This window comes from Heterocephalus glaber, unplaced genomic scaffold (assembly GCF_053883595.1).
Source record: "Heterocephalus glaber isolate CG9 unplaced genomic scaffold, H.glaber_assembly_v1.0 deba00001452, whole genome shotgun sequence".
Lineage (NCBI taxonomy): Eukaryota > Metazoa > Chordata > Mammalia > Rodentia > Bathyergidae > Heterocephalus > Heterocephalus glaber.
This window is the reverse complement of record NW_028258302.1, coordinates 14,007,872-14,028,522: the sequence shown is the minus strand read 5'-3', so window position 1 is coordinate 14,028,522 and position 20,651 is coordinate 14,007,872. Positions and strand designations below refer to the sequence as shown.

The 20,651-nt window shown below is 43.9% G+C and overlaps 1 protein-coding gene across 5 annotated transcripts; it reads left to right on the top strand.

The window, feature by feature from the left end:
- The first annotated feature begins 540 nt into the window (after window positions 1-540).
- Trnau1ap (tRNA selenocysteine 1 associated protein 1) lies at window positions 541-20,613 on the top strand. Of its 5 annotated transcripts, none has more exons than XM_087215445.1 (10): window positions 717-844; window positions 1,326-1,423; window positions 2,803-2,902; window positions 3,293-3,440; window positions 3,526-3,578; window positions 7,790-7,921; window positions 9,802-9,921; window positions 14,668-14,830; window positions 15,210-15,243; window positions 19,188-20,613. In XM_087215445.1, exons 6-10 carry the CDS (start codon window positions 7,842-7,844, stop codon window positions 19,322-19,324), a joined length of 534 nt encoding a protein of 177 aa, XP_087071571.1. In that variant the 5' UTR covers window positions 717-844; window positions 1,326-1,423; window positions 2,803-2,902; window positions 3,293-3,440; window positions 3,526-3,578; window positions 7,790-7,841; the 3' UTR covers window positions 19,325-20,613. The 5 variants fall into 5 exon arrangements, with proteins under 5 accessions (XP_021118854.1, XP_004850825.2, XP_087071571.1 ...); XM_087215446.1 differs by lacking the exon at window positions 717-844 and adding an exon at window positions 988-1,006; XM_004850768.4 differs by lacking the exon at window positions 3,293-3,440 and having other exon boundaries at window positions 645-844.
- The last annotated feature ends 38 nt before the right edge of the window (window positions 20,614-20,651 follow it).

Sequence of the window (20,651 nt, the reverse complement as noted above, 5' to 3'; positions counted from 1 at the left end):
TGTTTAAAAGGGGGGTGGGGTTGGAATGGGGTTTGGAGGAGTTAGCTCTGGGTTCCATCCCTAGAAGGGGAGGAGGTGTGGACCTAGTAGGATTATCTACTTGTCCAACCAGTGTTTATTGAGGCCCTTCCATGAGTAGGTCACTGTTCTGGGACAGGTGAGAGCCCCTAGCGTTTCGGAATTTGATAGAGACTCATGAAAGTAGGACAGGACCTGGGTTGGGTATTTTTGGTTTTTGGTACGGGGGATCGAACTCGGGTCCTTGAGCTTGCGCAGCAGGCGGCGAAACCACTGAGCTAAATCCCCAGCCCCAAGACCTGGCTATTGACCGATGAGATGACATCCCAATTTACACTCCCTTTAGTGCTCCCCACCCTCCACCCCAGGGTTACAGGAGACGACAGAAAATTCCCATTCCGGCTTCAGCAAAACTCTTATGTTTTGCGAACTGGGATATGTAGGGTTGTTTTTATTATTTATGTTTTCAATATTTTACAACGAGGATACATTAATTTTGGGGTCATGTGTATATGTACGTAGTGCCGTATGCGGCTCGTCACGTACGGAAAGTCAGAAGCTACCCGAGACCCCACCAACCCCAGACTCCGGCCTGAGCCCCGCCCATTGCGATCCGGAAGCTGGGCGCCCATCGGAGGACTCGGGAAAACCCGGAGCGGCATTCCTAGACAGATGGGCCGCGGACTTTCGGCGCGTGCGCAGAAGGTGTCGCAGGCGCTTACTCCGGGGCGGTCCCTATATCGCGGACTGGCGCCAGCGCGCGCCTCTCAGGCCCGCAAAGTCCGCGCCCGGGTGCGGGATGGCGGCCAGCCTGTGGATGGGAGACGTAAGTGAGGGCGGGCGCCGGGACTCTGAGGAGAAGGAGGAATCGCAGTATCGCGAGGGAGGAATGGGTCCGAGGGGGAGGGGACTTTGAATCCCAAAAGGCTGGAAGTGAAAGGAAGAAGCGGGTCCCAGCCTCGTCAGAGCGGAGGGGCTGAGTCGGCCGGTATGGGGGGGGGACTCCTCGGGTGGGGCCCTTGATACGTGGAAGGGTGAGGGCAGGTCCTTTGAGGGGCGGAAATGGAGGCACCCCCAGGATTGGGGGCGCTGTGGTTCTGGGGTGGGGTATGGGATTCCCAGGTCTTGGCGGGGGCGGGGGGGGGTTCCCTGGGAGGCGCAGGTGTGAAGTGAAGTTGGTGCTCACGCCCTCTGCGCGGCCCCGTCGGCGCGCAGCAGGGCCCCCGCGTGGCCGGCCGGGGGCGGGGCTCGGCCCGGTCCGCCAGCCTGGACGCGGGCCTGAGCCGCCCGCCCCTCCTTGTACGCAGCTTGAACCCTACATGGATGAGAGCTTCATCTCCAGAGCCTTTGCCACCATGGGGGAGACCGTGATGAGCGTCAAAATTATCCGAAACCGCCTCACTGGGTATGTGTCTTTTTCCGTCTTCTCTCTTATCCCTTAATGGATCTTGCTGCGGCTGTCATTCAAAAGAATGTAAATATAGAAAAGTCAGGGTTTCTCTCTACTCCTGATAATAGTAATCACAGTGTTGTAAGGGGTGACAGTGTAGAGACTCAGGGGACAGACTGGGTTTGAAAAGTGCTGTATTTCTGCTATGTAACGTTGGGTAGGTTACTCGATTGTGAAAATGGGAATAATAATAATACCACCTACCTCATAAGTGAGGATTAAATGAATTCCTATTCAGCATTTAGAATAGTGTCATATGTTATATCCTCAGTTAATAGCAACAGATTATAATCTGATAATAAACGCTTTACATTCATTGTCTTTTTAGTTTTTGGTGTGTCTTTGAGGGGGGTTGGCACTGGGATTCGAATTCAGGCCCTTGAGCTTGCCAGGCAGGTGCAGCACCACTGAGCCAAATCCCTACCTGTGTCTTTTTGGTTTTTTGAGACAGTCTCACTCTTTAGCCCAGACTGGCCTCAAACTAACAGTGATCTTTTTGCTTCAGTCTCCTTTTTGTTTTTGTTTTTTGAGACAGGGTCTTGCTATGTAGTTCAGGCTGGCCTCCAACTCGTGTGATCCTCCTGCCTCAGCTTCCTGAGTGCTGGGATTACAGGCATGCTCCACTATGCCAGGCTTCTAGTATTTACTTTTTTTTTTTTTTTTTGGTACCAGGGATCAAACTTGGGATCTTGCGCTTGCTGGGCTGGCAGCAGAACCACTGAGCTAAATCCCCGGGCTTATAGTACTTACTTTTTTAAAAATTTATTTATCTTGGGGGGGGGGCTACTGGGGGATTGAACTCGGGACCTTGTGCTTGCAAGGCAGGCACTGGAACCACTGAGCTAAATCCCCAGCCCTAGTACTTACTTTTTAAAGAGAATAAGAGTAGTTTTCGTAGGTCACATCCTACATTTTGAATTCATCTGTTTCCTTGTGATATTTTACCTGTTGTATTGCTCATATTTCCTATAAACTAGTCAGTGATGGTGAACCTTTCAGAGCTTTCAGTAATAACAAACAAGCAGCTGTGGCACATGTGCCATAGGTTTGCCACCACTGAAGTAGATGTTAGACCTAAAAGCTTGATTTGATTCCATTAAACATTCTTGCCAAGAGTACTTCACAGATGATACAGTACATAAATGAATGTTTACTGATTGTGTCTGGGACTGGCCAGGTTGGCAGTCCTTATGTTCATTTTGTAAGTTATATGTCCACTGGAATATGGGAGCAAACAAAAATAGTATGGGTTGTGATTAGAAAGCCATTTCTCCTTTCCTTTGAGCCAAGACCTAACTGGATTAACCATTCTCTTCTGCTTGCTTTCTTTTCAGGATCCCAGCTGGCTACTGCTTTGTAGAATTTGCAGATTTGGCCACAGCTGAGAAGTGTTTGCATAAAATTAATGGGAAACCCCTTCCAGGAGCCACACCTGTAAGGACATTGAGATAATGACGATGTTGCCATTTTTATTGTCATTGATTGCCATCACTTACTGAATCCCTACTGTATGCTTACTTACATCATTTTATTTAATCCTGTAACCACCCTATGCAGTAGGCTTTGTTATCTTTGATAGACAAGGGAACTGAACCTCAGGGAAGTAAAATAACTTGCTCAAGGCAACAAAGGTAGTAAGTGACGTAGCCACGATTCAGATAAGATTGGTTGCTTCCAAAACCTCCCCTTTCCACTGTGCATCATTGCCTCCCTCCTGAGATGGAAGACTTGAAATGCTAGGTCTTTTGCCTGATGGAGAAACTAGAACAGGCTGGCAGCAGCAAGAATACATTTCAAGAGAGTTACATTCTGCTCTTCCCACAGTTACTTAGCTTACAGCTGCACCAGCTGGCACACCTGGGCTCATAGAACCATGGAGCTGGCAGTGCCCTTAACGGTCATCCGTGCAACCCCCTCATTTTATACAGGAGAAAAGGCTGAGGCTTAGAGAGGGGGAGATATTTTGGCCAAGGTAATTTATTTCAGTTTTTTTCAAATATTGTTTGACTCTTGAAACACTTTTCTCTGTTTTAGTGTGTTTCTTTTTAAATTTCTAGGCAAAACGTTTTAAACTGAACTATGCCACTTATGGGAAACAGCCAGACAATAGGTAAGTATAGAGCAGCCCCAAGATAGCATCCAGCTTCAGAAAATGCCTAGACAGTGTGCCAGTCACTGCCGTGAGGAGGATGGAGAACAAAGTTTGGTTGTACATGTCCCCTCCCAAAGGAGCACATCTTTCCATTTCTCCATTGGTGGACCTTCCTGGGGTGCCTCATGCCATTTTTAGTCCCACCTCTAGCCTTGCACCATTAACTCTCCACAGTATGGAGGTTTTATTTGGTAAGAACCTACTGGTTGTCCCTAGGGGTGGTTGTGCATACTATAAACTCAGCTACTCTGGAGACTGAGATAAGGGGATCACAAGTTCAATACCAGCCTGGCAATTTAGTGAGACCATCTCACAAAAGGGGGTGGGGTACAGAGATGTACCAAATGTAACAGGCAGTAGCTCATTTAATCTTCAGAGCCCTTTAGTATAGAAATTACTGTTCAGAGATGTGTCCAGGAGTAGACCACCTCTAGGTTCCATCCTCAGTACTGCAAAGAGAAAATTTAAAAAGGACTGGGGATATAGCTCATTTGGTAGAGTGCTTGCCTAGTATGCACGAGCCACTGAGTTCAATCTCTAGTGTTGCCAAAAAAAAAAAATTACCTGTCATAGCAATGTAAATTGATTAGCATTTCAGTTTGCTATGTGAAAATTTGTGGAGTTTTTTTGTTTCGTGTTGTTTGTTTATTGGCTGTACTGGTGATTGAACCCAAGGCCTTTGTACTAAGCTACTTTTTTTTTGAAGATAGTCTCTCACTAAGTCCCTAAGTTTCCCTGGCTGGGCTCAAATTAGTAGTCCTGCTTCAGCATTGCAGAGTGCTGGGATTACAGGCCTGTGTCACCACCAAGCCTACTTATATGAAAATGGTAAAACATCATCATCTGGGGATGGTGGGACACACCTCCACATGCCTGTAATCCCAGCACACTAGGAGGCTGAAGTAAGAGGATAATGAATTCAAGCCCAGCCTTAGCAATTTAGTGAGACGCTGTCTCAAAATGAAATATAAAAGTGGCTGGGAATTTACCTCAGTATGAAGGCCCTGAGTTCAGTTGTTTTTTAGTTTTTCTCTTTTGTTTGTTTCTTTGTTTTCTTCCCCTTTTTTGGTACCAGGGATCGAACTCAGGACCTTGTGCTTGTTTGGTTTTTTGATTTGTTTTGTTTTGTTTTTGAGACAAGGTCTTGCTATGTACTTCAGAACTCACATGCCAGACAGCCATGGACTATATGCTGAAACCCTGTCTCAAAAAAAAAAAAAAACTCAGGCTGGGGATTTAGCTTAGTGGTGCTGCACCTGCCTGGCAAGCACAAGGTCCTGAGTTCAATCCCTGGTACCAAAAAAACAAAAAAAGCCCCTCACCAATCCTGCTGCCTCAGGCTGCCAAATTCCAGAGTGCTGGAATTACAGGTGAGTGCCACCATGCCCAGCTTTTTTGGTTTTTTGAGACAGGGTCTTATGTAGCTCAGGCTGGATTTCAATTTACTGTGAAGCCCAGGCTAGCCTCCAACTCTTAGCGATCCTCCTGCCTCAGTCTCCTGAGGGCTAGGATTACAGATGTGTGACACCATCCCCAGCATAAGTTGTTATTTTTTTTTTTTGAGAAGAAAAAAGAAAACAATATATAAAACCCTATGAAAGTTTTGTACCTGTTGACCCTGTACATTTACTTTTTAGAATTTATTCATAGATGTATGCAGATCAGCCTCAAAAGAAGTAATACATATAATGGTAAAGTTGGGAGAAAAACTATATACCCTAATAACAGAGAAGTGGTTAAGTTACACTATATTACCTAACTGGAATACTGTGTATTGGTAACTAGTCATGTTGCAGAATACAGATGGGTCAGGATATTAGGATATGGTTTTATGGTTTGGTTTGGTTTGTTTTTTTTTAAGAGATAGGGGCTTGCCAAGCGTGGTGGCACAAGCCTGTTATCCCAGCACTCAGGAGGCTGAGGCAGGAGGATCACCACCAGTTCAAGGCCAGCCTGGGCTACATAGTGAGGTCAAGGCAAGCCTGAATCACATAGCGAGACCCTATCTCAAAAATCCAGAAGCAAACGAAAGAAAAAAGCTAAAAATGACAGAAAACATTATGGGTTGTATTCAACTTTTGTAAATTCAGAAGAAAAGTCATAGAAAAAAGTACATATCAGAATTTATAGTGATTGCATTTGAATGGTTAAATTATTGATAATTTTATTTTCTTTGTGCTTTTATATATATATATATTTTTTGTTTTGTTTTGTTTTGTTTTGTTTTGTTTTTTTTGGTACCAAGGATCGAACTCAGGACCTTTCACTTTCGTGACTAGGTTTTTTTTTTGGTACTGGGGATTGAACTTGGGAACTTGGACTTGCAAGGCAGGTGGTGACACCACTGAGCCAAATCCCCAGCCTATTTTTGTATATTCTTTTTTTTTTTTCTTTTTGTACTGGGGATTGAACTCAGGTCCTTGCGCTTGTGCAGCATATTTTTGTATATTTTAATTGAAATAAAAGGATTTAGCTCAGTGGCCCCACGGCTGCCTCACAAGTACAAGGTCCTGAGTGATCCCTGGTACCGAGGGGGAAAAAAAATAAAAGAAAAGAAAAACAAGAAGAAAAAACAAAGGGCAACCCATTCAGGACCCCTTCTGTCTCTCGGGAGCTACTCTTATTCCCCATTCCCATTCCCCAATAAATTATTTTAAAATATTGATTGAAATAAATAACAGTAATAACAAATGTTTGGTTATTATTTGGTACTAGGGCTTCAATGCAAGGCCTTGTACAAGTTAAGCACTCTTATGCCACTGAGCCACACCCAAGCTCATGTGTTTCCATAGAATTTTTGTTTTTAAAGACGGTCTCACTTTGTAGTTCAGGCTGACCTTGAACTCACTATAGAGCCCAGGCTGGCCTCCAACTCACAGCAATCCTCCTGCCTCAGCCTCCCTGCTGGGATTACAGGGGTGCACCATCACACCCAGCTAAGAGCTAAAATAATTACTATCTAGCCCTTTACAGAAAAAGTTTGTTGATCCTTATTTAAAAGTTTGTGAGGGCCGGGGATTTAGCTCAGTTGTTCCGCCGCCTAACTCACAAGCGGAAGGACCCGAGTTCCATCTCTGGCACCAAAAAAATAAAAATTTGTGGATTTCATTTTAACTAGACTTTAGGTTTCAAAAAATAACCAGTTTTAGCGGCCAGGACTGTAGCTCAGTGGCACTGTGCCTGTATGGCAAGCACAAGGTCCTGAGTTCGATCCCTGGTACCCAGAAAAAATATATATAACCAGCTCACTCGTGCTCTCTCACTCTCTCTCTCTTTTTTGGTACTGGGGATCAAACTCGGGACCTTGCACTGCAAGGCAGATGCCAGAACCACTGAGCTAAATCCCTGGCCCTCTTTTTTTTCAATTGGTGCTTCTGAGGATTGAACCCAGAGGTAGCATTGGGCTACATCCCAGCCCTTTTTTATTTTGAGACAGGGACTTACTAAGTTCCCCAGTCTGGGCTGAAACTTCCAAGCCCTCCTGCCACAGCCTCCCAGAGTGCTGAGGATACAGTTGTGCACTACCACGCTTGGCTTCTCTATCTCTTTTTTTTTTTTTTTTAATTTTGGTACCAGGGATCAAACTTGGGACTTGCTGCTTTCCAAGCAGGTGGCGGAACCACTGAGCCAAATCCCCGGCCCCTTCTCTGTCACTTTTTAACATTTAAATTAAAAGTACACACGTTAGCTGGCCACGGAATGGCATGCCTATAATCCCAGTGGGCTCAGTGCCAGCCTGGGCTACATAGCAAGACCCTGTCTCAAAAAAACTCAGAATGTCTAGTTTCTTTCAAAAGAAAATTTTATCTTTTGTGCTCCTCAGGGATGTGCCCCTGACTTGCCCCGCCATCTGTATTCACAAATACTAAAACCTGGACAGGCATTGTTTAGTGGGTGAGGAATTCAGGGCAGGGGGCCCTTTCCATTTCCTTTCCTCTTCTGTCAGAGTGATAATAAAACAAATTTGAACCTGGTTAAACTTCGTATGTAGGAGGCCCTGGAGTCTATCCCCTGCACAGCAAAAAAAACCCCAGAATCTGGTTAAGTAGACCTATCAAGAGGTGGGGCTCCTTAAGAATCCCCTGGAGAGATTTACTTGGAGTAGGCCAGAATTGCTCTGTAGAGCAAGATTTTCATCTTTGTCACTGACTCTTGCTCTCTCCTCTCAGTCCTGAGTACTCCCTCTTTGTCGGGGACCTGACCCCTGATGTGGATGACGGCATGCTGTATGAGTTCTTCGTCAAAGTCTACCCTTCCTGTCGGGGAGGCAAGGTGGTTCTGGACCAGACAGGCATTTCTAAGTAAGGCCCTCCCTTCCCTGAAGTCAGTATATTACTTGCAGCATCTTCTCCCCTGGGGAAAATATTACAGAGAAGGCATGAAGCACGGGGGTTGAGAGCATAGGCTCAGGAGCTAGACTGCCTGGTTTACTTTTTGTTGTTGTTGTTGTTACCGGGGATCGAACACTGGTCCTTGCACTTGCAAGGCAAGCATCCCACTGAGCTAAATCCCCAACCCCATAGACTGCCTGGTTTAAATCTCAGCTCTAGTACTGGCAAGGAGCAGTGCTGTGGGAAAAGTACCAAGCCTCTGCCTCTTTCCTCATCTGTAAAATGGGGCTGATAGTAGCTCATAGGATTAATGTAAGGATTAAAGGATATAATCACATAGGAAATGCTTTATGTTTGCTCTTTTATTGTTACTGAGCCTTTCAGTTTAGTTCGAAGTTTTTCACTTCAAAAATGAAAAATCTCGGGGCCAGGGATTTAGCTCAGTGGCGCTGAGCCTGCCTCGCAAGCTCACGGTCCTGAGTTCAATCCCTAGTACCAAACAAAAACGATAATCTCAAGAAATGTTGGGCTGGGGATTTAGCTCAGTGGTTCTGCCTCCTGTCTCGTAAGCACAAGGACCTGAGTTCAATCCCCGGTACCAAAACAAAAAAAAAGAAATGCTTTTTTTCAGTTCTTCTTTTGTGGTGTTGGGGATCAAACCCAGGGCCTCACATATACTAGGCGAGTGTTCTACCACTAAGTCACATCCCCAGCCCAAGAAAAACTCACTCTTTTTTTTTTTTTTTTTTGGTACCAGAGATCGAACTCAGGACCTTGCGCTTGCAAGGCAGGTGCAGTGCCACTGAGCTAAACCCCCAGCCCTGAAAAACTCATTCTTGATCAGCATAGTAGTCATAAACTTATGTTTTGGGAGCCTGAAGATACAGATTTGAATCCTGCTTCTATTATGTATGACTTTGGGTAAGTTATTAAACCTCTCTGAACTTTGGCTACCTCAGTAAAATGTGGATACCACCTTCATGTAATTATTGGATGGTTTCACTGAATGTGGTAGCACACACGTATAATCCCAGCACTCTGGGAGGCTGAGGCAAAATGATTACAAATTTGACCCCAGCTTGGGTAACTTGGCTACTTAGCTAAACCCTGTCTCAAAAAAAGGTAAAGACCTAGAGATGTAGCTCAGTGTGAAGGCCCTGAGTTCAATTCCCAATATGGAGGGGTTGGGGGGTTAGGATAATTAGATGAAATAACCCTGGGAAAATTTTCAGCATAGTGCTTGGAAATAAGTGCTCATTAGATGTTAGCTGTCATTAACTTATTCCCTGACTAGAATATGATCTCCAGCGAGCAGGAATTGGTTCTAACTACTGTGTCCCATGCCTGGTGCAATACTGGGCATTCAGGGCAATTTCTGAAAACATTTGCAGAGTGAACTTCAACCATTATTACTACTAATATTAAGATAATAATAATTTGTTACTGGGCTGGGGATTTAGCTCAGTAGTTTCGCTGCCTGCTGCGCAAGCTCAAGGACCCGAGTTCGATCCCTGGTACCAAAAATAAAACAAAATAATAATAATTTGTTACCTTCCAGTACAATGGGAGGGAAGCTGTTATTTGGGAAGAAACCCCATCGGTGAACTGAAAGTGAAGATCCCTGCAGATTTCATCATCATCCAAGGCTTGAATCCCAACACCACTGTGTGGACATTTCCATTAATGGGACTCACATCCCTTCCCATAATTTGATGGACTCCCCCTCCCTTCTCAGCTCCTATTCTCCACATTCTGGCCCACATTGTTGCTCTTTCCTCTTTGTCTAATGTCCATTCTTAGACTTCATCACATCTGTGATCTAAGTGTGTTGGGGTTTTTTTCCCCTGTAGGGGTTATGGTTTTGTGAAATTCACAGATGAATTGGAACAGAAGCGAGCCCTGACAGAGTGCCAAGGAGCAGTAGGACTGGGGTCTAAACCTGTACGGCTGAGCGTGGCAATCCCTAAAGCGTGAGTCTCTCGGAGGGGTGAGGGGAAGGGACTCAACCCACCTGGACACTCATCTGTTGGCCGAGAATCAGCATCCACATCCTGAAAGGGAGGCTGCAGGGAGGTTTAGTTCAAGTCACAAATACTAATCGTTCGTTTTTTCCCAGACTGGGTGCTGGGTGTTAGAGATGAACTAACATAACCTCACCACTCAGAAGCTTAGGGACTAGATATGAAGGGAGGCAGGTAGATTTCGATATGAGTGGCAGAAACAGTACAAAAGGTGTTATACATTCAAACTGTTATACAAAAGCTGGGTAGGGCCGGGGATTTAGCTCAGTGGTTCCGCCGCCTGCCTCGCAAGCGCAAGGTCCCAAGTTCGATCCCCAGTACCAAAAAAAAAACAAAAACCTGGGTATACATTCGTAATGTCCCTGCTCTTTCCTCAGTAGTGCCACTGCTGGGAATTTGTCCATAGAATTAGTAAGAATTGAGCCGAAGGATGTTGGTCAAGGCAGCCTGTAATTCCAGCACTGGGGAGGTTGAGACAGGAGAATTGTTCATTGAAAGCCAGCCTGGGGTATTTAGTGAGACCTTGTCTCAAAAAAATAATTGGGCCGGGGATTTAGCTCAGTGGTTTTGCCACCTGCCTTGCAAACACAAGGACCTGAGTTCAATCCCCAGTACCAAAAATAAAATAAATAAAGAATTGAGCAGGAAGAAAAAAGTTACATCTAATTTTAGCCTTTTTCATATTAATGAAACCTGCAAGTCTCCTCTGAAAGTCCTTTGCTATAGAAATGGCTAAGAATTAAATCCATACACTAGGAGTATTTTATTTATTTATCTATTTATTTTTGCGGTACTGGGGATCGAACGCAGGACCTTGCACTTGCGAGTCAGGCATGGTGCCACTGAGCTAAATCCCCAGCCCATCTTTTTTTTTTTTTTTTTTTTTTTTGGTACCAGGGATCAAACTCTGGTCCTTGCGCTTGGGAGGCAGCCAGTGGGACCACTGAGCTAAATCCCTGGCTGAGTATTTTATTTTCGAATGCTCCCTCCACGTCCAGAGTTGCTGTCTACCATCTCTTCTGCCTTCCCCCAACTTTCAAATAAATTGTCTCCTTTAATTAAAAAAAAAATTATATATGCATATCACTATTGTAGCTGTTATGCTAGATAGAAAACTTTTCTAGGTAGAAAATCCTTCTTCCCTTACAAGTCCAGGCAGATTCCTAGTGCAGATGTAAGACATCTTTTCTCTGAATAGCATCTTTCATCCTTTAGCTGAGGCTGTGGTTCTCATCTGGAGAAGATTTTGCCCCCCAGGGGACATTGGCAATATCTAGACATTTTTGGTTATTAGAACTGAGGATGTGCTAATGGTATATAGTGGGTTGTAGCCAGGGATGCTGCTAAACATCCTACAATCCATAGGTCAGCCCCCACAACCAAAAATTATCTAACAACACCCACCTTCCCCTAGCTGAGTAGTTCCAAGGCTAAGAAATCCTGCTTCAAAAGGGCAAGAGTAGGGCTGGGGATTTAGCTCAGTGGTTTCACTGCCTGCTGCGCAAGCACAAGGACCCAAGTTCGATCCCCAGTACCAAAAAAAAAAAAAAAAAGTGCAAGAGTAGCTGTACTCTTGAGAGGGAAGGCGTAAGATGGGAGTCTTGTTATGTAGTACAGGCTGGCCTTGCACTCACCATATAGCCCAGGATGGCCTCACACTTGGAGTCCCACCCCAGCTTCCTGTATATTGGGATTATAGGTGTCTATCATCCTGCCCGGCTTAACTGCCTTTAACACATTGAAGATCAGCCTGAGTATTCTATCCCAAAATAATGTTATTTGTTGTGTAAGCTCTACTATATAAAGATGTTAAAGAATTTTTTTTCAGCGCTCGATTAAACCCAGGGTCTCATGCTTGCCAGGCAAGTCTTCTACTATTGAGCTACATCCTCAGCTCTTTTTTAAAATTTTTATTTTGAAATAGTCTTGCTAAGTTGTCCAGGCTGCACTCAAACTTGTGATGCTTCTATGTTAGCCTCCCAAGTAACTGGGATTATAGGCATGTGCCACAAGACTGCAAAATATTAAAAATATATACATTTTATATATAGCAACTGTAGAAGTCTTTGTGTATGTTCTCTGTCTAGCAATTCCTTGGTTGTTGACTGTTCTGGCTGTTTCTGGAGTGTTAACCAGTTTTTCAGTCAGTAACTACTGAGTCCCCACAACTATGCAGACTGTCCTAGACTTTGAATATATGGTTATAAACAAGAGAAACAAAGTCCTTTCTGCAGTGTTATATTATCTGTTGTACCTATTCTTCATTGAACATGGTTGTCACTGACTGGTGCCTGCCTGAGTCAGTGCCCCCAACCTCTGGGGATGGAGGTGATCTGAGTTCCCTTGGAGAATTTGACTATAGCAGCTGAATGTGGAGAAACAGCAGAAATGTGTTTTCCCAAAGAAGACAAAACCAGCCCCAGGCCAGGGAAACTGCCTTCAGTTACCCCATTGTGTAAGGAGGTAGTGGATATTCTTTTTTTTTTTTTGGTAGTGGGGATCAAACTCGGGTCCTTGCCGCTTGCACAGCAGGCTGCGAAACCACTAAATCCCCAGCCTAGTGCTGGATATTCTTGGAGTCATGAAAGGGAGCCAAAGGGGGGAATATTGGGAATCACTAACTAGGCAGGGAGGAGGTGTCTCTGCCAGAGAATTAGGGAGAGCTCATTCAGGCTGGGAGCATTTGCAGTTTCTGTAACCGGGATTTATTTGTATGGTACTCAGCTCCCACTTGTGGCTTGGTTTCCTGTCTGTCTTGACTATAGAGATTCAATGTACCGATCCTGAGGAAACAAGTGTGTTCCACTTGTGTGTTTCACAAATGTGACTGTTTTGATTCTCCTTAAAAAAAAACCAGCCAGTTGGGGCCGGGGATTTAGCTCAGTGGTTCCAGCGCCTGCCTCGAAAGTGCAAGGTCCCGAGTTTGATCCCCGGTACCAAAAAAAACCAAAAAACCAGCCAGTGGGACATGGTGAGTCAGTCAGCCTGTCTCCATGTTTGGTAGCACTTACAAGACACCGTCAGGCTCTTCAGAGCACGGTGACTGGAGATAGACTGCCACATACTGAGTCTTTGGTTCTCAGCTAGAACTGGTGGTCAGACTCCAGGCTTGTTTCACGAGACTATCACATGTAGTTGTCATTTTGTGGAAGATAATGGATCCTTTGTGGGCTTGGCATTCTGTTTTTGGGTAGCAGTGTCTATACCATTGCATTGAGAAGGAAGCTTTATGCCAACTTTGGGCCTCTGCCTTGATTGGTAAGCAAGGTGTGGTAAAGACTGGGAAGATGTTGTGAATTTGTCACAGCAGGTGCTGTAACAGTGTATGAGGAGCACTGTGTGACTTTAGGAATAGTTAATCTGGCATGGTGCACATCTGTAATCCCAAATCTGGGAGGCTGAGGCAGGAGGATTGCAAATTTGAGCCCAGCATGGGTAACTTTGCAGCTTAGCAAGATCCTGTCTCAAAATAAAAAATAAAGGGCTGGGGATATAGCTTAGTGCAAAGGCTTTGGGTTCAGAACCCAGTACCAAAAAAGAAAATGTCTCCTGCAGTCCAGGGTATGGCTTTAGACATATCACTTTAAGACCACTGGGTCTCATCTACAGTGGGAATAATAATATATAGCAATATTGGGGCCGGGGATTTAGCTCAGTAGTTCCAGTGCCTGCCTCGAAAGCGCAAGGTCCCAAGTTCAATCCCTGGTACCAAAAAAAAAAAAATATATATATATATATATATATATATATATATATATATACATACACACACACACACACACACACACATACCAATATTGTAGGGCTGTGCAGTACTTCAAATAGTTGACCAGAGGTAAAAAAGGATTGACACAAACTTCAAGTAACTACTCAAATCAATGCGATCCACGTTTGGGGACGTAGCTCAGTGATAGAATTCATGCTTAGCATGTATAAGGCCTTGGCTTTGATCCCCAGCACCCCCCTCAAATCATCAATAACAATGATAAGGCTACAGGAGAACCGGGGATTTAGCTCAGTGGTTCCACCACCTGCCTCGCAAGTATAAGGACCCAAGTTCAATCCCCGGTACCAAAAAAAAGTATAAAAAAAAAAAATAGGACCAGGATTTAGCTCAGTGGTGCTGCGCCTGCCTTGCAAGAGCAAGGTTCTGAGTTCGATCCCGGTACCAAAAAAAAAAATGCTGCTGTAATGGTTCTTGGTGGGAGGCAGTTTAAATATTGTGATTTGAAGTGCTTCTTGGATGATGCTAAATCAAGATTCTCTAGGTCATGTTACCTGAGCTCTTGCAGCTGGGAGAAATGTCTCCTAAGATCTTGACAAGGGAAAAAAAAAATCAGTCCTGATAAGGTTAAGAGAAACAAACATAACTTGTGTGATCCTCCTGCCTCAACCTGCAGAGTCCTGGGATTACAGGCGTGCACTGCCATTCCCAGCTAAAAGTATAGATAGGTTCTAGGGACAGATTGTCTAGGTTTGAATCTCTTATTAGTGGTGTGATTATGGAGCAGTTATTTAACCTTTTTATATTCAGTTCCCTCATCTATAAAGTAGGAACAATGGTATACTAATTGTGTAGGGTTATTGTGAGGATTAAATGTAACTATGTAAAGCAGTTAGAACATCCCCTTGCCACATAGGAAATGTTATGGAAATGTCTGCTTCCATTTATTTATTTTTGTTTCTTAATATAAGGAGCCGTGTAAAGCCAGTGGAATATAGCCAGATGTACAGTTACAGCTACAACCAGTATTACCAACAGTACCAGAACTACTATGCCCAATGGGGCTATGACCAGAACACAGGCAGCTACAGCTACAGTTACCCCCAGTATGGCTACACCCAGAGCACTATGCAGGTATCTGTGTCTTGTCAAGTCTGGCGCTGTTCGGTTATGTTTTCTGTCTGTGACAAGTCATTCTCTAGGATGGGACTGATAACAGGGAGCTGGGCTTCAGAAAAGGTGGGGAAAGCTAAATTGACAATCTTGTTAAAAATAGGCCCAGGGATTTACCTCAGTGGTTCCGGCTCCTGCCGCAGCAGCACAAGGTTCCAAGTTTGATCCCCGGTACCAAAAAAAAAAAAGCCACTGTAGGCCCAGGGATTTAGCTCAGTGGTTCCACTGCCTGCCTCTCAAGTGCAAGGTCCCAAGTTCAATACCCGGTACAAAAAAAAAACACTGATCATAGGCCAGGCTTTCACCAGGCTGTTCACTTGCCCTTCTGATCTCTTGACAGACATATGAAGAAGTTGGAGATGATGCATTAGAAGGTAAGAAAGAATCCACATTTATTCCTCTGTCACCTCTTACCAAATGATTGCCTTGTGGCTGGCACTGTCCCTGCAGCTAGGTACTGAGGAATGGAAGGTAAACTGCTCTGGAGGAATTCACATTCTTGTGAGAGCTAAACCCAGACATAGTTAGACCAAGATGTGACCAGAGTGTGAGTGCAATTCCCAAGGAGCCCATTACTCTCTAAATATGTGGCATTCTACCCTGGGTATGGGTCTAACCATGCTATGTTACTTGTAACTTGTCAGTATGAAGAATTCTTTTTGCCAGGTGTGATGGCACATGCCTGTAATCTCAGCACTCGGGAGGCTGAGCCAGGAGTGCTGTGGGTTCAAGGCCAACCTGAACCACATGCCCTATTTCAAAAAAAATTTTTTTTTTTTTTTTTGTTAAGACAGGTTCTCACTAAGTTGCCCTGGTGGGATCTGGACTTGCAATCTTCCTGCCACAGCCTCCTTGAGTGCTGTTAAAAAAGTTTTTAAAAAATATTTTTTCAGCATGTTTCTGAATAGATGCTCAAATTCTGAAAAAGTAAAATTTAAAAATTTGTCTTAAAAATCACATACAGGAGCTGAGGATGTGACTCAGTGGTAGACTGCTTGTATAGTGTGTATAAAACCCTGAGTTTGATCCCCAGCAGTGAAAAACAAAAATAAATTGATTTCTAAGTAAGTAAAAGTATATGATGGATGTGGTGGCAGACACTTGTAATCCCAGCAGTTGGGGAAGCTGAGGCAGGCAGATTGCCAAAAGTTTGAGGCCAGCATGGGCTACATAGTGATTTCAAGGTCAGCCTGCACTACAAAGCAAGACCCTGTCTTAAAAACAAAACATAACAAAAATATAAAAGAGCCAGGTTCAGTGGTGGGCACCTTTAACACCTGCTGCTCAGAAGGCTGAGGCCAAAAGAGCCTAAATTCAAGCCCAGTGGCAACTTAGCCAAGACCCTGTCTCAAAATTAAATAGCTGGAGGCATGGCTCAGTGGCAGAACACCCCAGTTCAATTCCCAGTACCATAAAAACAACAGATTGTACAAAAAGAATCAGGAGTTTAAAATCTAAATCTATTTGGGGAATTATTCAAGGGAAATTTGTAAGAGCTGGGAGTGGTGGCACACACCTAGTCCCAGCACTTGGGAGACTGAGACACAAGGATCACTGTGATCAACCTGGACTGCACAAGACCCTCTCTCAAAAAAGAAAAAAAACAGGAATTTTATAGGAAAAATGTGTTCTGTCAGAAAATGTCCCTTAGGGGCCAGGGATTTAGCTCAGTGGTTCCGGTGTCTGCCCCGCAGGCATAAGGACCCGAGTTCAGTCCCTGGTACCAAAAAAGAAAATGTCCCTTAGATCACCTTCAGGTAAAGATCAAACCTGTCTAATTCATGATATTTTAAACACTTTCATATATGTATCCTCAGCTGACTGTTACAGCAGGATCTGGTGGGGTAGTCACTAGACACAGGGACTGACAACCCAGAAAGCCCTGTTGTTCCACTAAGGGTCACACAGTGACTTGGGACAAAGTCTAGTGCAGTCTCTAGCAGTTTCTAGGAGACACTGCCTCCCTTTTGGAGATAATTAACCTACTTACAGTGTTTGTATAACTCTTTAGACGTCTTCAGTCTCTTTGGCAGTTGTAATAGCCAACATATTTTGCCACACATATTACTTGGGACCCTATGATGTATGTAAGTGGTAGGATGCTGGCCTAGCCTTCACAGTGCCCTGGCTTCAATTCCTAGCATGATGAAAACAAAAAAAAGGAAACATTATTCTAACAGGCTTCTTCGGAGAAACAGAATAGGATGTATGCAGCTGTTAAAAAATGTATTGAAGGAATTGACTCAGGTCACTATGGAAATTGCCAGGTCTTAAGTCTGTGGCAGGCAGGCTGAAAACCCACACAACAGTTGATGTTGTCTTGTCACCAGCCTGGTGAGTGTAGGCTGAGGCTGGCAGAATGAAAAACTCAGGCCAGATTTTCATAGTAAGTTTTGTAGCAGAATTCCTTCTCTGAGAATTCATTTTTTTCTCTTAAGGCTTTCAACAGATTAAATAGGGCTCTATTTGCATTATTGAGGACAATTTTCTTAAAGTCACCTAACTGCAAATGTTAATCATGTCTACAGAATATCTTCACAGCAACAACCAGAAGGGTGTTTGACCAGCCAGCTGGGTACCAGAGTTCAGCCAAGCTGACACCTAAAATCTAACCATCAACACAATTGATAATTAACAGCCAAAAACAAACTAAAATATACTGTTTCTATAAAAAGTTAGTTCATATCCTCTGGGCTTTTTTAGTTGTTGGTGGTGTTTGAGACACATCTTAGTATGTGGCTCCCTCAGGCCTCCCAATTTGGGATCCTCCTGCTTTAGACTCCCCATGCCTGGCTTAGTTCATATCTTCATTTGAATTGGGAATTTTACTTGAGATTTTGATCTTAAATGGTAAACATCAACAATAGGTTTGTTAAATAATGACCTTTTTTGGGGGATTGCTTATGCTAGCCCTGAATTTGAGATTCTCCTAGCTCAGCTTTCTAATTAGCTGGGATTACCAGCATTCACTATCAGGTTGTGATGATACCCATTTGTTTTATGGTACTAGGGATCAAACCCAGTGCTGTACCACTGAACTACATCCCCAGCCCTTTTTTTTTTTTTTTTAGTTTTGAGGAGTTTTACTAAATTACTAGGGCTCAAACTTCTGATCTTCCTGCCTCAGCCTTCCAAGTAGCTGGAAGTATAAGCTGACAGCACCACACCCAATGACTGTAGCCATTTCTGAGAAAATCATACTCTAAGAATACCAATCCTAAAATAAAGACCAACCATTATCAGTCACATTGTGTCCTCCAGCCCCTGGTCACTAGTCATCCACTTTCTGCTGCTTTGGACATTAGACATTTTAAATAAATTAATAATTCATAATATTTATAATTTAACTATAAATTATAATTAATAATCATTTAGTTTTTTTTTCTTTTGCATTACTAAGAGATTGAATACAGGGTCTTGTGCATGCTAGGCAAGCACTGTACCACTGAACTATATCTCTAGAGGCCTTCACATTGAGCTACATCTCCCAGCCTTTTAAAATTTTGAGACAGGGTCTCACTTTTAAATTGTTCAGGCCACCATTCCCAACCTGATCTTTTTTAACTGAACAGCTCCTTTCATTTTTTTAAGACAGGGTCTTGCTGTATAGTTCAGGCTGGCTTCAAACTGTATAGCCCAGGCTGGTGATCCTCCTGTCTCAGCCTCCTGCCCCCAGCAAGCATAGTGTTTTCAAAGGTCATTAACACTGTAGCCTGGTGGTTCATTCTACTTGGGATTAATCCCAGGGGCACACTACCACTGACAGCTATAACCCTAAAACCACTACCCCCAATTTTTTTTTTTTAAAGATAGGGTCTTGCCCAGTTGCTCAGACCTCACGAGATCCTCTTGCTTCAACTTCCCAAGTAGCTGGGATTATAGTGTGGCACCACCACACCTAGCTCCTAAACCCAAATTTCAAGTGAAGACCAGACCAGAAAATTCAGGGCATGGCTATAAAGATGGAAACATAACTTTTTTTTTTTTTTTGGTACCGGGGATCGAACTCTGGTCCTTGCACTTGTGAGGCAGGCCCTGGCCCGGAAACATAACTTTTAACACATGTGGAAGCAAAAATCATTTGTCATTATTTCATTCTTTTGTACCACTTGAATTAAACCCAGGGCCTCTGCACTGAATTACTCAGCCTTTTAATTTTACTGAGGGTCTAAATTGCCCAGCACTTAAGCCTGTTTTCATTGTCCTCTGGGACCTCATCCTAGAAGAGGCCTGAAGTAGGAGACTGAACCTAAGTCCCTTGTCTGTTTGATGCTTATCCCCTTGACCTGCCTTGACCCCAGCCTTGCTGTTCTTCCAGACCCCATGCCACAGCTGGATGTGACAGAGGCCAACAAGGAGTTCATGGAACAGAGTGAGGAGTTGTACGATGCACTGATGGACTGTCACTGGCAGCCCCTGGACTCAGTGTCTTCAGAGATTCCAGCTGTGATGTAGCCAAGACAAAGGAAAGGCCAGCATGGACTGAGGGATGAGACTTTTCTTAAAATTTGAAAACTTTTACCTTTTCAGAAATGATTTATAAGATTTTAATAACCTTGCCTGCTGTGCAAGTGCAAGGACCTGAGTTTGATCCCCAGTACCAAAAAAAAAAAGATGTTAATAACCTTCCTGATATTATGAGTATTTCCACAACACTGCTGCTTTCATTTGGTAGTCATCTGAGTGGAAACCAACGGTTGGACCAAAGTTTAAACAGCTATTTCGTTATTCACTTGTGGAGAAAAGAAATAGGAGGATTAGCCAATGGATTGTGGTCGAGTTTTCCAAAGCCCACGTTTGGCGATCAGTCAGGGTGTGTTGTATTTTAGGGCCCCTCAATGATTCCAGGTCTAGCAGCTAGGGTAAGGGGGACAGCCAGTGGGGAGAAGAAACCAAGCAATCACAACCTACATCCTGAACCTGGGCACCTTGACAACCGAGGCAAATCACATGAAACAGTACAAGAGACCCTCTCCCACAAAAAAAGGATTAGAAGCCAGGCAAGGGCTAGACAGCCTTTGCTACCTACATAGCGAGACCCTGTCTCAACAAAAAAGCTTAGAAATTGGGAGCTTGCTCCAGATTAGGTGTTCTCATAGACTATATAATCTGTAAGGCCTAATAAAAGCCATTCTCTGTCCACAGGTCCCCACTTGAGTACTGTACTATCTCACCAGAGAACTTGTAGGTTACAAAGGGTAACATGGTCAAGACTTGGCATGAAACTGAACCTCTATTTTCAGGATAATGCCATCTTTTTTATCTTTCAGCTGTCTACTTAACTGGCCCCTCCCGACAGGTTTGTGGCTCATGATCAGATCTGCAGGAGGATGAGTTCAAGGCCAGCACAAACTACATTGTCTCCAAAAAAAATAACAAACCCAACCTGGCAGCACACCTGTAATGCCAACACTTGGCTAAACCAAGAGGATCATTAGAGTTTTGAGACCAGCCTGAACTATACAGACCTTTTCTCAGGAAAAAAAAATTTGAGGCAGGACTGTCGTTGAGTTCAAGGCCGGTCTGAACTACATGGCAAGGCCTTGTCTCAAAAAAATTTCTGCATCTGATTAGTTTTCACTGAAGCAGTTGGAGGGCCATATGCTTTGGGAAGTACAGAGGTGTTACTGCTGTGGGTCTTCTGCATGGAAGCCCAGCAAAAGAAAAAAAAAGTACAAATAGCGCAAGGACCCAAGTTCGATCCCTGGTACAAAAAATAAATAAATAAATAGTACAAATAGTTATGGAACTGAGTAATCACTTTGGATCTAGGAATATAAAA